This window comes from Melanerpes formicivorus, unplaced genomic scaffold, assembly GCF_026170545.1.
Source record: "Melanerpes formicivorus ecotype bairdi unplaced genomic scaffold, bMelFor1.0.p_v2 SCAF_10, whole genome shotgun sequence".
In the NCBI taxonomy this organism is placed as follows: domain Eukaryota; kingdom Metazoa; phylum Chordata; class Aves; order Piciformes; family Picidae; genus Melanerpes; species Melanerpes formicivorus.
In genome coordinates, this window is record NW_027142362.1 from 6,834,870 (window position 1) to 6,849,051 (window position 14,182).

General features: G+C 46.9%; 1 protein-coding gene across 3 annotated transcripts in view; it reads left to right on the plus strand.

Moving 5' to 3' along the window:
- CEMIP (cell migration inducing hyaluronidase 1) overlaps positions 1 to 14,182 on the plus strand; it is a 122,262-nt gene that overhangs the window by 68,980 nt on the left and 39,100 nt on the right. For all 3 annotated transcript variants that reach the window (XM_068143448.1, XM_068143449.1, XM_068143447.1), the window contains 6 exons: positions 189 to 368; positions 4,752 to 4,822; positions 5,859 to 5,954; positions 6,586 to 6,707; positions 8,872 to 9,013; positions 9,780 to 9,971. In XM_068143448.1, the coding sequence (XP_067999549.1) occupies positions 189 to 368; positions 4,752 to 4,822; positions 5,859 to 5,954; positions 6,586 to 6,707; positions 8,872 to 9,013; positions 9,780 to 9,971 (803 nt within the window). The remainder of the gene's footprint in view (positions 1 to 188; positions 369 to 4,751; positions 4,823 to 5,858; positions 5,955 to 6,585; positions 6,708 to 8,871; positions 9,014 to 9,779; positions 9,972 to 14,182) is intronic.

The window sequence follows — 14,182 nt, forward strand, 5'->3', positions numbered from 1 at the left end:
GGCGACAATTAGGTCACCTCGGAGCCTTCTCTTCTGCAGACTGTACAGCCCCAACTCCTTCCTTTTGTAATGGCAGAACATCATTAAACAATACAGAAGAGTTATCTCTTCACAGCACTGGCTTTTCAGGGCCTGCAGCTGCAATGCTCACTGAAGTCAATGTTTTTGGGGTGTTTTTCTCCCTCTAGGTTTGATACCTACCGAGCAAAGGAGGAGAGCACGCGCCTCGCCCAGTACTTGGGCAGAGTTGCCAGCGGCATGATCCTGTCGGTTGCAGTCAACGATGAAGGATCTAGAAATCTGGATGACTCGGCCAGGAAAGCAATGACCAAACTGGGCAGCAAGCATTTCCTCCACCTTGGCTTTAGGTATGTGCCAGCCCTGCCAGTTCTCCCAGCACAGAGGCTTTATTATGCTTCTGAGATGCCCAAATAATTCCGCTCTTTCAAAGGCACAAAGCTCTTTCACATGGGAAAAGAGGGAAAAAAAAGGGGAAACTTCTCCATGTGAAGTTTCAGCAGCTAATTAGATAGTTTCAGATGCAGTCAGTGCCTATATTGGGTATTTTTATTAGCAGATTGAGGAATGGCACATGCTTCACATTAGAAAAAGATGGTTTCCCAAGACACTGTTCCCACAGGTTATTTATTCCTATTTATTTCAAAGCCATCCCCCCAAAGATTTAAGCAGCACATCTCCACACACAGAGTGGATCCAATGGGCTGAGCACTGAGGAGGGCCCAGCAATAGCTGTGTGGCCCTGGCTCAATCCAATTTGACACAGACACTGCACTCTGCAGCTTCTCCACGAGGTACTCAGGAGCTTGTGCAGCAAAGAACTTAGCAATCATGACTTTCTGCTGTGGACTGTAAATATTTCTGTGGCCAATGCAGTGTCTATGTTGGCACATGCCCTGCTGAAAATATTTGCTATTTACCCAACTGCAGCCATTATATTTTTTGTGTTTATCTGAATTTATGGAGGCTTTTTTTGAAGAGGCACCAGGAGAGCCTCTACAGAACACACACACACAGAGAGAAAAGAAATGTGTTGTAAGAAGTGATTCAATGCAGTAGTCTGTGGGAACAGGCAAGTGTCAGCTGGATGCATGCAGATGGAGTAAGATGTGGGGTGGGATACTAACATGGCTGGAGAGGGACTTCCCATCAGGGTGTCTAGATACAGGGCAAGGGGGAATGTTTTGAAGCTGAGGGAGAACAGGGTTAGACTGGATGTGAGGAAGAAGTTCTTCAGTAGGAGGGTGGTGAGACTCTGGAATAGGCTGCCCAGGGAGGATGTGGATGGCTCCTCCCTGAGGGTGTTCAAGGCCAGGCTGGATGAAGCATTGAGCAGCTGAATCTAGTTGAGAGGTGTCCCTGCCCATGGTGGGGATGTTGGAGTAGGTGATGTCTGAGGTTCCTTTCAGCCTGAGCCATTCTATGATGAAAAGGTTGTGTCAAATATGAGAGTCTTCTGTGCACCAGGCAATGCATTTGAAGGAATCAACCAAGGCTGCAGAAACAGTCTCCAAACCCAGGCTGTCTCCATCAGCCCAGAGCTTGCTCTCAATACCCCGGGCCCCACATTCAACCTCAGTAGCCTGCTGGGTTTCTTTTCAAAGACTGAAACTAGGGAAACAGAAAAAGAGTTTTGAGCATTCTGCTTCTTTTTCCAGTTGTGCAACAGGAAGGGTTTGATGGGTTTTGCATATGTTTACAAAAGTAAATTGTACTTAATGTTTTTAGGCTGCTGTGGTGGTTCAATGCTAGTTTCTCATCTTTGCCATAAGTGCTTTTAATGGAAATACCACAGAAATTCATCCATGAAGTGTGACTTCAACCACTGCCATTGTTTGCAGTCACAAAGCTAATCCTTCCTGTGCTCTTCTCTGAAATCTCACAATATTTCATTTATAAATGCATTTATAAAGTTATTAGTTACAGTAAAAGGGACACTGTGGGTACCATGAAGTGGCAGTAGTTGGTGAATATTGTCTCCCACCAGCACGGGGCTGTGGGAAATACCTGCATTTTGGGGTGTTTTTAGGAATGTTCTCAGCATTTAAGGTCATCACCTCTCAGAAAAGCCCCACTGCCTGGATGGCTGGGAGCAGCTTCACAGAGGCAGTTAAAGGGCAGAGTGGGAGGCAGCAGCTTTGTCAGGCGTCTCCAAGCTTTTATCCTTATGCAACATGAAGGTGTTGGGTGACAGGTTGAGACTTAATGATCTCTGAGGTCTTTTCCACCCTTATTGATTCGATGATTCTATGAAGTTGTGCTTGGCTCCAGTGTAACAAGCCTTAGAATCCCTGGATCAGACACAACTGTAGCCGTGCCCAAGGACACACCCGGCAGGTACAGACCTAGTTTGGAAGGGTTTGGGGAGATCTTGCATAAAATGTCTTCATAATGAGCAAAAGACACACACAGGTCTGGGCTTTCACCTGTGTGGCAGAGGGAGGCTCTGATGGAGGAGAGATTTTTCTTTCCATCATGCCCAAGGGTTTGCTCTCCCCACGGTGGGTTGACATGGACAAACTCCTGACTGTCTCCAGCTGCTCCATATTCAACCAGACAGAGAAGCTGTGCAGCTGCCCTTGCTGCAGCAGAGCTGATGAGCAATGCTCATTTACCCAAGTCAGGTAGTGATAGGACTAGGGGGAATGGAATGAAGCTGGAGGTGGGGAGATTCAGGCTGGATGTGAGGAGGAGGTTCTTCACCATAAGAGTGGTGAAGCCCTGGAATGGGTTGTCCAGGGAGGTGGTCAAGGCCCTGTCCCTGGAGGTGTTTAAGAGCAGGCTGGATGAGGCTCTGTCCAGCCTGATCTAGTGTGGGGTGTCCCTGCCCATGGCAGGGGGGTTGGAACTAGGTGATCCTTGTGGTCCCTTCCAACCCTGAATGATACTATGAACATTTCTGTGCTCCTGGCATCTCTTTCAGTTGCCTGTTTGCTGAGTCCAGAAGGTTAGGATTGAGTGGAAAGTCTTGCATTCCTCCCCTATTGTTGGCCTTTTGAGAAGGGAGCTTAGTCTTTAAGTGAGAGCTTTTATTTTTTTTTCCCCTCTCCTACTAATAAATGAAAAGAAAACCTTTCTGCACTTGATGACATAGTTATTCTCTTTGGAATTCCACCCAAATATCACTGGTTTGGCTCTGGACTTACCGGTCCCTTCATTTCGTATAGCCTAAACAGATTGCATGTATCCTTATGTGTCAGGCTTGGCTGACTTGAACACTATTTTTAGAGAGTAAAATAACTGGGAGAAACAAATACTTTAACATATTAAATGGGGTCAAGCCTCGAGCTGCAGAATTGGCTGCTTATTCTTGAGGTTATTTTTGCAATTAGTTTTGGTCCATCATCTCTTTTTTTGTCATTTGCTTTGAATTTAGTGACCAAAAACTCAAAGTCTATCTTGCCTGCTGAGTGATAAAGTGTCCTTCCTGCCCCCATCCCCTTCTCTGCCTGGATGGAGATCACAGCCCAGCAGTGCCTTCAGCAGTTGGCACCCAGGCAAGTTTTCCAGCAGGAGCATCTGGCTCCCTGGCAGGCTCCCCAGGCAGTTGTGCTGGCAGCTCCCACTGAGCCCAGCCTGTGCTGGGGCTGAGGACACGCCAGTGGGACTGGCCTCCCGCTGAGGAAGCCGTGTCCAGTGTGTACATAGGGCCTGGGTATGGCATGGCGTGCACTAATGCTCACCCAGCTCCTCTGCTGCCACCCCCAAAGCCTATGCTGTGAGCCCCTGCACAGCTCAGCCCAGGCAGCGGTGATGTGTGTGAGTTTCAGAGGCTGTCAGTGTCTGCTTGTGCTTGCTTGGGAGCTCCTAGAGTGCTTGAGAACCAACTTAACATCAGCAGATAGCAAACATGTGGTGACCTGCAAGGCTCAAGGGTGAATCCTGATGCAGCTGAAATCCCTGGGTATTTATATCTACAGACATGGCTTAAGCTATGGCACTGTTTGCTGACTTCAGGTGATGGTCTGCCCATCACCCTAAAAGCATATTTCATTGTTCTGTTAGTCATTAAGGGCAGATATGCCTGGAATTCTATTCTGGAGATCAAACTCCCTCCTGAGCCCTGCTAATCCTATTCAGCTTCAAGGTTGGGAGGCACTTCAGTCTGCCTCCATCACTTACTCATTCATGGGGTCCTTCTCCAGTGTTGCTGATAGATATTGAATGTACTCAACCCATTAACCATCAGGCCATAATGAACTTGCCTCCAATGTGGGATCAGATTTGAACAGTTTGGGCTCAGAAACCTTTATCCCTGTTCAGTGTTCACACTGAAGAACCTGGGCATGCAGAGACTACCTAGGATTTGTTATTGTCCATTGCTATCCAATCTGTCATTAGGAATTCTCCTGGGTCACTCCAAAGACGGTTGTGACACAGGAGGTGTCAGCAGGGTGGATTTGTCTAAGGAGGAGTGGTTGCTTTCCACGTCCTTTGGTGCATGTGCACACTCACATCCAAAAGCCAAAGTTTCAGGCTCCCCCAGGAGCTGCCAGTGCTCCTTGGCTCTGACCCACAAACCTCTTTAAACACTCATTTAAAAGAGAAATAGAAGTGTCTTGAGTGGGGATTTGTCTCTGGATTTCCTTCTCTTGTCATGTATTTACTGAAGCACTACAGAGTGGTTATTTCTGATTTTAGCTGAGGTGCCTGCCACACTGATCAGACTGATCAGGCTGTACAGAATAGCCATCTCATACAGGACATAAGCATTCCTCATTTTCATTTTCCAGGCACCCCTGGAGTTTTATTACTGTTAAAGGAAACCCCTCCTCTTCTGTGGAAGACCACATTGAATATCAAGGTAATCCATGCACAAAATGCTGGCTTGACTTTATCTCTGGAAGCTATTGGAGTTACAGCTGAGATTAACTCGGTCAGAGGTGTTTTCAGCTGACACTGCATCACATTGGAGCTTTGAGCAGCAGATGGTTAGATGTATTTAATTGGGTTCTCTCTCTAGATATTACTTCTTCCCTGAAGAAGCTGAGTGGAATATAACCTCTAGGTTATCCAAACCCTGAGACAACTGGTGAGAGACCTGCACCAGTGTAAATCCATGGAACTCCACGAGCTCTGATATTGCCTGTCTTAGACACAAAGTTATGGAACAAACTCTGTCCACACCAGCTGAAACTGTAATCAGTGTATTCTGCATTGGTAGCCTCAAATACTCCTGCAAAACCATTTTCTTGCAAGCTGAAGGCTTTTGAGCCTGAGTCTTTTCATGCCATTTTTCAAGAGCCGCTAACAACATGGCACTGTCAAATGAGAATGCATTACACAGCACCGGGAGTTTTCTCCTTCCTTGGGTTCTGAAGATTTTCCCTCCTGATTGTCCAAGCAGTCATAAAAGTGCCTGAAGCCTCATTCCAAGATCAGTACATTTTTCTGGAAGCTGTGCAGGGCTGGTTTTAGCAGACATGCAAACACACACACATGGACCAGTACCAACTGAGAGGGGATCTCATCAATGTCTATAAATATCTGAGGGGTTTGTGTCAAGTGGAGGGAGCCAAGCTCTTTTCAGTGGTGCACACTAATAAGACAAGAAACAACAGCTACAAGCTTGAACATAGAAGGTTTCATCTCACCATAAGGAGAAACCTCTTTATAGTGAGGGTGACAGCACTGGAGCAGGCTGCCCAGAGAGGTTGTGGAGTCTCCTTCTCTGGAGACTTTCAAAACCCAGCTGGATGTGTTCCTGCGTGATCCTGCTTTGGCAGGGGGGGTTGGATTTGATGATCTCTGGAGGTCCCTTCCAACCTCATTAGAGTACATTAGAGCTGTGATACTGTGAACTGCATTCACTGACTTTATCAATGTTTGGTTTTTCACAGGCCACGGAGGATCAGCTGTGGCCAAAGTATTCAAACTGTTTAAAGCTGAGAATGGAGAACACTTTAATGTCTCTTCAACTAGTGAGTGGGTTCAAGGTAAGAGGCCTGTGTGTCATTTGGCTTGGTGGCAGACAGCTGACAAATAGGGCGAACCATCCTTTTTGTGACAATACTTTTCCATTTGGGGAGAGTGGCCTCGCTAGCTGCTATTTACATCACCACTAACCCAAGTAAGGAACACGCAGAGATTCTTTCCCTAGTTGTTTCCAGGTCTCTCTGAATAACTGGGAGCCTTTTTCCTTTCCTGCACTGGGTATGAAATTCCATCTCTGGTGATCTAAGAGATCACACACAGCCTCTGACTCCTTTTGACTGCATAGTCATCATGTCCATGTTTCAGACAACACACGGGAACTGGCCGTAACCTGATCTGAAGATCAGAGGAGGCAGCTAAGGAGGACACAGATCCACAGCCCATGCCTGTTGATAATGCTCATTCAGGGCACTCCAATTATGCAGCTTTTAATAACTCAGCCCTGCCTTGGCTGGTGACATTTCACAGTTTCATTAAAAGTGGCTGACAGACTTGGCAGGAAGAGGCAGGAAGCAAATCATCACTGAAGAAACCTGTGAATGATAGCTGAGATCAGCTCCTGCTTTCTGCATTTCTGCTGCCTTCATTACGCCTGACTTTCAAAGGCTTATTCTTGTTTGCACTTGTCTCCAGATGTAGGATGGACAGAATGGTTTGAGAAGCCTGACAAAGCGAGACCTAAGGACATGGAGAAGCTTTCTGCCTTCAAAGCTGCTCATCCTGATAAGATCTGTAGGCACCCCATTGACATCCAGGTAGGCTACCTCACCACCCACTTCAGAGCTGCAAGTCCTCTCTGGGCTGACACTGAGCCTCCATCAGGAAGTTTTCTTTCTAAACAAAAGGCCCTGATGATTTTCCTACTGCAATGCATAACCCACGAGATCAGGTGTACAGTTTTGTAGCATCCTGAGACAAAATGTATGGAGTTGAGCTCCTTTCAGTAAATTCTGGCTTCTGGCATGAAAAGAAATGCAGCTGGGGCCATGGACAGCACAGATGCTGTCAGGAGCTGTGGTTCCCTGTTGGAGGATTAGAAAGGAAAAACACATTAAAATGTCAAAGTTTTTAAATGGTCCTGGAATGGACCCTACCTAAAAAAATTATAGACAAGATGTAATGAGATGTTGAAGCTGCCAGCCGGTGTAGCTTATCAGGAATATCTGTGAGCTTGCAGCCATTTCTTGAAGTCAGTTGGGTTTTGCCCCATGGAATGAAGTTTGAATTCTGTTTGGGGCTAAGCATGACAATTATGCCAACAGGCCAGCATGCAGAGGAGAAACCATTTACATTTCCTGAGGCTGCAAAAGCCTCTTGAAGGACAAAACCAAAACAGCCAAAAGGGAAAGGTTTTTTTGCATATGTTCCCCCTGTACTTTATCTGTGTACCTGGTAAAACAACCACAGCAGAAGCACTGGCTAGCAAAAGACAATAGAATATTGATACCTGTGTGAGGCTGAACTCAAGGTTGCTGTGTACCCTGAGCCAGTGGAGTTGTCCTTCTGCACAAGAATGAGGCTATTGAAGTGACCGGGAATGCTGACAGTGTGAGTGAAAATTTCCAGGGCTAGATGTTATGAAGGATCTTCTCTTGAACAGAAAGGAAAAACCTGCCCTATAATCTTCTGCCAGCTCTTCTTAGCAAACCCACAGCCATTTCTGCTGCTGTATTAGAAGCAACAGCTCAGCTCCAAACGGAGGTGAGGTGTTTGTTACGATCCAGCCCCTTCTAGCATGTGTGTTGAAAGAGAAGACAGAAGGATGTTCTTCTCTTCCAGGAAAACCTTTCCTCTCTTCTCTTAAATGACAGTTGCTTTCCCCCCATGCATTTTAGAGGGGAAACAACATTTTTCAGTTTATCCTGCAGATCTTAGGGCACCTCCTCAGGCAGTGTAGCCTGGTGTTGCTCACTGCTTTCATAACATCACATCGATTTAGAGCAGCTGGCCTGCTCCAGCTGTGCTACACAGAAGGAGCCTGGAGAGATGCTGATCAGAAGAGAAGCGTGGCACAGCCAGAGGCATATTGTTTCAGCTGCCAGTGCCAATCCTGCACATGGCAGTGGGGTGTGTGCATTAATTAGGATGGTCTGTATGAGTGAGAGAGCCAGGCTCAGCCCCATCGTGGAGAGGTGGCTTCCCTCCTGGTGCCTTGCTGAAGTGCAGGTGAAGTTTGGACTGCCCAGTGCAATGCATCACGTTTTTGTGGAAGGCTCAAGAGAGTTGCAGGCTCTAGAGCTGGACTGTGGAATTTAGCATCACCCTGAGAGGTCATGCTCCAGCAGGAACACAGGAGGGGCTATACATCGTGCTGCTTTTCTGGCATGAGACAGCCTTTTTTCTCAAAGCAGCCTTACAGGCTGGTACTTGCATGTGAGAAAAGGCCACCTCTGCTAGTTCCAGTTGGAGCAATGGCAGTAGCTGTGCATTTTCCTTAGGGAGATTGACCTGACCCATGCAAAGAGCAAACAAGACCCCCACCTCTTCTTCTGCAAGGTTCAGACATAGCCTAGCCACAAACAATGAAATGAGTTCAGTGAAGAGGCTTGAAACCATGAGTTCATTTGGGTGCAGACATGAGTGTTCAGTGTTTGTGTCTGCCCTCAAACCAGTGGCCAAAGAAAATCGAGGGCACCAAGGCAGCTGTTAGCAAAGCTGAGAATACAGTTCCCTAAGAAAGTTATGTGGTCTTAATACAGGGGAGAAGGGCATGCACATAGCAATAATTCGTGCAGCTGAGGACAGAACAGCTATCTGAGCACCCACTGCAGTGCCAACTGGATAGCACAGAACAGTCACAATGGTTTGCTATCAGCTGTTGCACATCACCCAAAGCAAAGCAAGTGCCTCTTCTGATGGCAGCAGAGCTGTGGTGAAATCCCTTCACCTTAAAGTGTTGCATTTCTATTCTCATTCCAGGCAATGACTCTTGATGGAGCTAATTTAACAACAGAGGTTTTCTACAAGGGTGGCCATGATTACAGGTTTCTGTGCCACGGCAAGGACCAGACGGGCGAGGGCTGCCAGAACTACCGAGTTCGGTTCCTGTGTGGCAGATCTGGTAGGTGCCAGGCCAGGGAGAAGCAGAAATACTTTCTTCTAATGGCTGCCTCTTGGTTGGGGCAAGAACAACTTGAGTAATTCCCCAGGCTGAGACTTCAGCTGGGCTACTGACATGCACACAGATAAAAAGGCAGAGATTTATCTCAGGACGAATTCCTGATCACTGACAGAGACAGCAGGGTGGGGTCTCAAAACCAGGCATAGCCTTGGCCAGGGCCTTCCTGTGAATACCTTGTCTTGTGCTAAAGCATTTTGGGATGTGCTGGGATTAGTCAATCACACATCAGTGTGCAAAGACAACAGATCTTGAAAGCAGTGCTTTATTTGTTAGGTATTAGCTCCAGCACTGCGGTCCCCAGACAGGTCGGTAGGGCTTTTCGGCACTCAGCTGGCAGCACAAGCAGGGTGAAGCCTTGTTTTGGTGGAAAAAACAGTCATTATGTTAAAGACCACTTGGCTGCTGCAAATAACAGTGCCCAGCACCCACAAGTGCTGCTGCTAAGTGGGTGTGGTGAAAATGAGCCACTAAGAGCTACGTTTAAATTTAGTCCTGGGGTTAGTGGAAAATCCACCTGCCTGCAGCTAGAGGACAACACTTCCTTGATTGCTCCTTTCCCAAACTGAAGTCAGTAAAAATCATGCTTGGAAGAGCTAACTACTTTCTGTTGCACGAAGAATCATCATTTTCAGTGGTGTTCCAGGCCATACACACACAAATCCTGATAAGATTAGGTGAATTCTCCACCCTTTGTTTATCTTTTCAGTGAAACCAAAGCTCACGGTAACCATTGACACCAACGTCAACAGCACAGTCCTGAATCTGGTGGATGACGTGAGCTCCTGGGAGCCAGGAGACAGGCTGGTGGTTGCAAGCACTGACTACTCCATGTACCAGGCAGAGGAGTTCCAAGTACTGCCGTGCAAAGCCTGCAGACCCACCCAGGTGAAGGTAGCAGGTAAAGTGTTCCCCTTGGCATTCTGGCATAGCAGTTCCCAAACCTGTCATTTAGAACCATAGAAGTGTTAGGGTTGGAAGGGACCTCAAGGATCATCCAGTTCCAACCCCTCTGTCCTGGGCAGGGACACCTCACACTAGATCAGGTTGCTCAGAGCCACATCCAGCCTGACCTTAAAAACCACCAGAGATGAGGCTTCCACCACCTCCCTGGGCAACCTGTGCCAGGCTCTCACCACCCTCATGGGGAAGAACTTCTTTCTCACATCCAATCTGAATCTACCATTTCTGGTTTTGTTCCATTTCCCCTAGTCCTAGCACTCCCTGATACCCTAAAAAGTCCCTCCCCAGCTTTCTTGTAGGCCCCCTTCAGATACTGAAGGTCACAATAAGGTCTCCTTGGAGCCTTCTCATCTCCAGACTGAAGAGCTCTAACTCTCTCAGTCTGTCCTCATAGGAGATATGTGCCAAGGCCATTCCATGAAGAGCTGCAGAGCTGAAAGATACCTGAATTTGATGGCTGGTGCTTAGATGCTTTGGGGAAGCCTATGCCTTTAGTGCTTGATAGCCATCAAACTTGATTCTGATTCCTTTCTGCTTTCCCTTTGCATAGCTGACTCCATGGTCTGTCCCCAAGCATGCTATCGATTGTCATTATGTAACAGGGACAGCTGTGGGCCCTGTATTGGAAAAGTTCAGGTTTAGATAACTGTGTTTGCAAATGTCTGGCTTGCTGGTAAGCAGGATCTGAGCACAGCCAACCTGAAGAGTGAGCTCAGGCAGGAGGAGCCCAGGACAGACTGTAAGGCTGTAGGCTCACAGCTGTGGTCCCCAGGCACTTTTGGTTGGCAAGAACTGTAACTGTACAGCTTAGAAGAAATGCTTTGTGCCACTGCAGCTACTGCTTCTCATATTCTGCACTGCTTAGAGGTGAGGCAGGAGCCAAATGTTTCTGGACTCACATGGCCAGCAAGTTGACCTGAGCCACAGTGCTGGGGGGGAGATGGAGTTGATGGCTTCCTGCCTGAGTTAGCCTGAGCAGGGGAGGAGGAAGGCTTGCAGAGCCACAGCATTTTTCTCTTGAAGGTGACTAGCTCAAAACCTGAACAAATTGCTTTTGATCAGAGGACATTGTAGTGCCATGATTGTAAGGTGGCCTTCAGTTACTAAGTCAAATTAAGTAGCATGAACATGAGGGAGCCCTGACCAGTACCAGTCTGAGCATGAAAGTGAAATCCAGAGTGGGAGCTCTGCATCTCCACTTGAGTCTGCAGGGTGTCTTTCCCCTCGGGAGCTGCACCATGGCACACTGATAAGCAAAGCCTGCACACGCCATGAGCTGCCTCTTCTGTCAACAGAGGAAGATTTTTTTATTTCTAGAATATACAAAACCAAAAGTGGCTGCCTCCTGCCTGGGGGTGTTCAAGGCCAGGCTGGATGAAGCTTTGAGCAGCTGAGTCTAGTTGAGAATTGTCCCTGCCCATGGTGTGGAGGTTGGAGCAGATGATCTCCGAGGTCCTTTCCAACCTGAGCCATCCTATGGTTATTTTACAATAGAAAAGGATGTCCTCCCTGAGGCTGTGTTTCAAAGACAGCATCTGCCTGGTGGCAAACCATCCATGTTACATTATCTTTGCCTTACACTCTGGTAGTTGTCCTAGGCAGAGGTTTTGTCTGCATTTACAGTAAGATCATTCTGAGAAACCGTGAGGGCACTTGGAACACCCAATGCACTGGGGACTTGGCTCAGTTCTTTGAAATTAGCTGCTTCACCATGATCCCTGATGCAACATCTTCTGGAAGGTACAAACACACTTCCTTTGGCAGCTGCCTCCCCACAGAGCTCCAGCCATTCATTGTTGGGTGACTCAAAAGAGAGATATTCATCAAGCCAAGAAAAATGTTATTCACAGTTCGAATGTATCATGGTCTTATGACTTAAAATGAGTAGAACTTGCATAGAGGAGACATTTCCAAGTAGAATATTTCTCTTGAGCAACTTTCTTGAGCCATTGGAAAAACTGTACCAGACTATTATGATACAAGTCCCATCGTGAAGATGATCTTGGAAAAGGGTCAGTAACAATAAAGACGACATAGGAATGTTTCTCTTAGGCTTCCCATAATCGAATGAGTCTGTGAAATTCATGTAACCACATTTGTTTTCTACCAAATTGGCAACCAGGTCGGTTGAAGGAAATAAACAGAGGGTTAAAGAGCACAAAAGGTTCATGTGAATTTCAAAGAAAGAAGCAGTGGAAACACTTGTTAAAGCAATTATGCTCTTGGTCTCTGATTACTCTTTAGGAGAATTAGGACATTCCTTTTATTACCACAAATTACATGAGCACCAAGGCCAAAGTCTGCCCTTCCATCCAGGCAGCTCCATTGACGTCAGTGGGATTTCACTGATTATATAAATCAAGGCAAAATCTGGTTCAGCAACACAATTCTCAGCCAGCTTTCTTGTCACCAAAGCACAGTCACACTACAAAAAGAAAAAGAAACAAAGAGGGGAAAAAAAGAATCTTCCTTGATTCTGAGTTCAGTCTAGATGACATAAAACCTGAGCAAGGCTGAGATGTCCTCTGTCTGTAGGAACCAGAATATCCCTGAGCTGCTCCGTGCCCAGCCATGGTGTGACCTCATCCGTTGGCCTGTGCCATGCCATGCAGTTAGCCAGAGTAAGGACCACTAATGAGTCATGATCTCAATGCCTCCTCCCCTCCAGCATGCCTGCAGCTTTCTGCAGCCAGCACAGCCCTGCCTGCACTCTGCCTGCCCTGCCAGGTGGGCAGTAGTACTGGCAGGGTGGGTTTGCAGGTGTGCTCATCGCTGCAGGAGGCAAAGAACTTGCACTGAAACACATCTGTGCACTGGCAGGCATCTACAGATCCATGGGCCTGTGGTCAGGTGCTGACTGTGATGAAACTTACTGGGATGCAATTAATTACCTGTGAGACCTCTGTTAAATAAGGCTTCATTAGTCCCTGGGGCTCACCAAACACCAGAGGGGAGGGGGGAAGGACTGATGGAGGGCAAGCATGTCAGGACAGCTGGCTCCAGCTGAGCTGCCCCCGTGCCCAAGGGGTTGTGCTGTGCAGAAGATGTTCATCATCAAAGTTTGCTTCCCTTTGGCTAGGTGAGGCAGGCAAGACTGATTGGCTCCTTCCAAGAAAAGACTTCCACACAGATACATTTCTACGTGGGGGCTCAGGGATGTCATTTGCAGTAAGGGGAAGGACTTAATTCTCTTCAGAGATTCAGTTTACCAGCTGAGCATTCCAAACCTCTGCCCTTTGAAGGACACATGATAAAACCATTCCTACCCATGATGCTTTTTTTTTTTCCCTTTTAATATATTTTTTCCCCCTTTCCATTATTTTTTTAATGAATCCTAAATGTCAGGTCTGAACTGCTTAAGAGTCTCTGTGTTTAAAAATAGATAGAAGACCTCTGCTTTGGACAGACAGTTTGGTGTGGCAGCCACTTGGCATACCAAGGTTTACTGACAATTAATGCTGTCATTGTTTAATAATATTTTAATAGACATGGTTTGGTGTGTTGTGCCAAATAAGTCAAACACATTAGTTAGCTCATGTCCTAGCTGTGTTCTTTCCTTGCTAGCAGTGGATTGATTAGAGGCTGATCTTCTCCAAACAGCTTGGGAGCTTTAATACTCACTTGCCGTCTGGATCTGGCAGGATTTAATTGTCTAACTGTGGACTTCTGGAAATCTCAGTGTAGAAAGTGAGGGAGGGCAGCCAGGTGCTGCTCCTGTGCACTCCTTTCCTGGAGGCTACAGGAGGACTCAGCCCTGCAGGTCCTGCTCCCAGTCAAATGGCTGCTCACACAAAGGGAACTTTTTTCTCCCCTTGCCTCTTTGGTTTAGGCTTTTTTTTCTCCTTGTCATTTTTTGTGCCTAGATTATTTTCTCTGTGGGAACAGATGAAAACTGTTTGATGTTTTAGCTTCACAAGGTCTGGGGAGGGAAGACAGTACAGGGCAGAGGGAGGGAGGAGGAAGGAAGGAAGGAAGGGCTGTGGTGTTATGATAGAAGTGGATAGTAGGAAAGCTCAAGTAGTTTGTCTATTTTCCCTGGGAAACCAGTCTTATCTGCATCTTGGTTGCTCTGTATGAAGTTACAACTAATGCTGATAAGTTTCACATTGGAACAAAAAAGATGAAACGCTCTTTTGTGCTCCTATATGC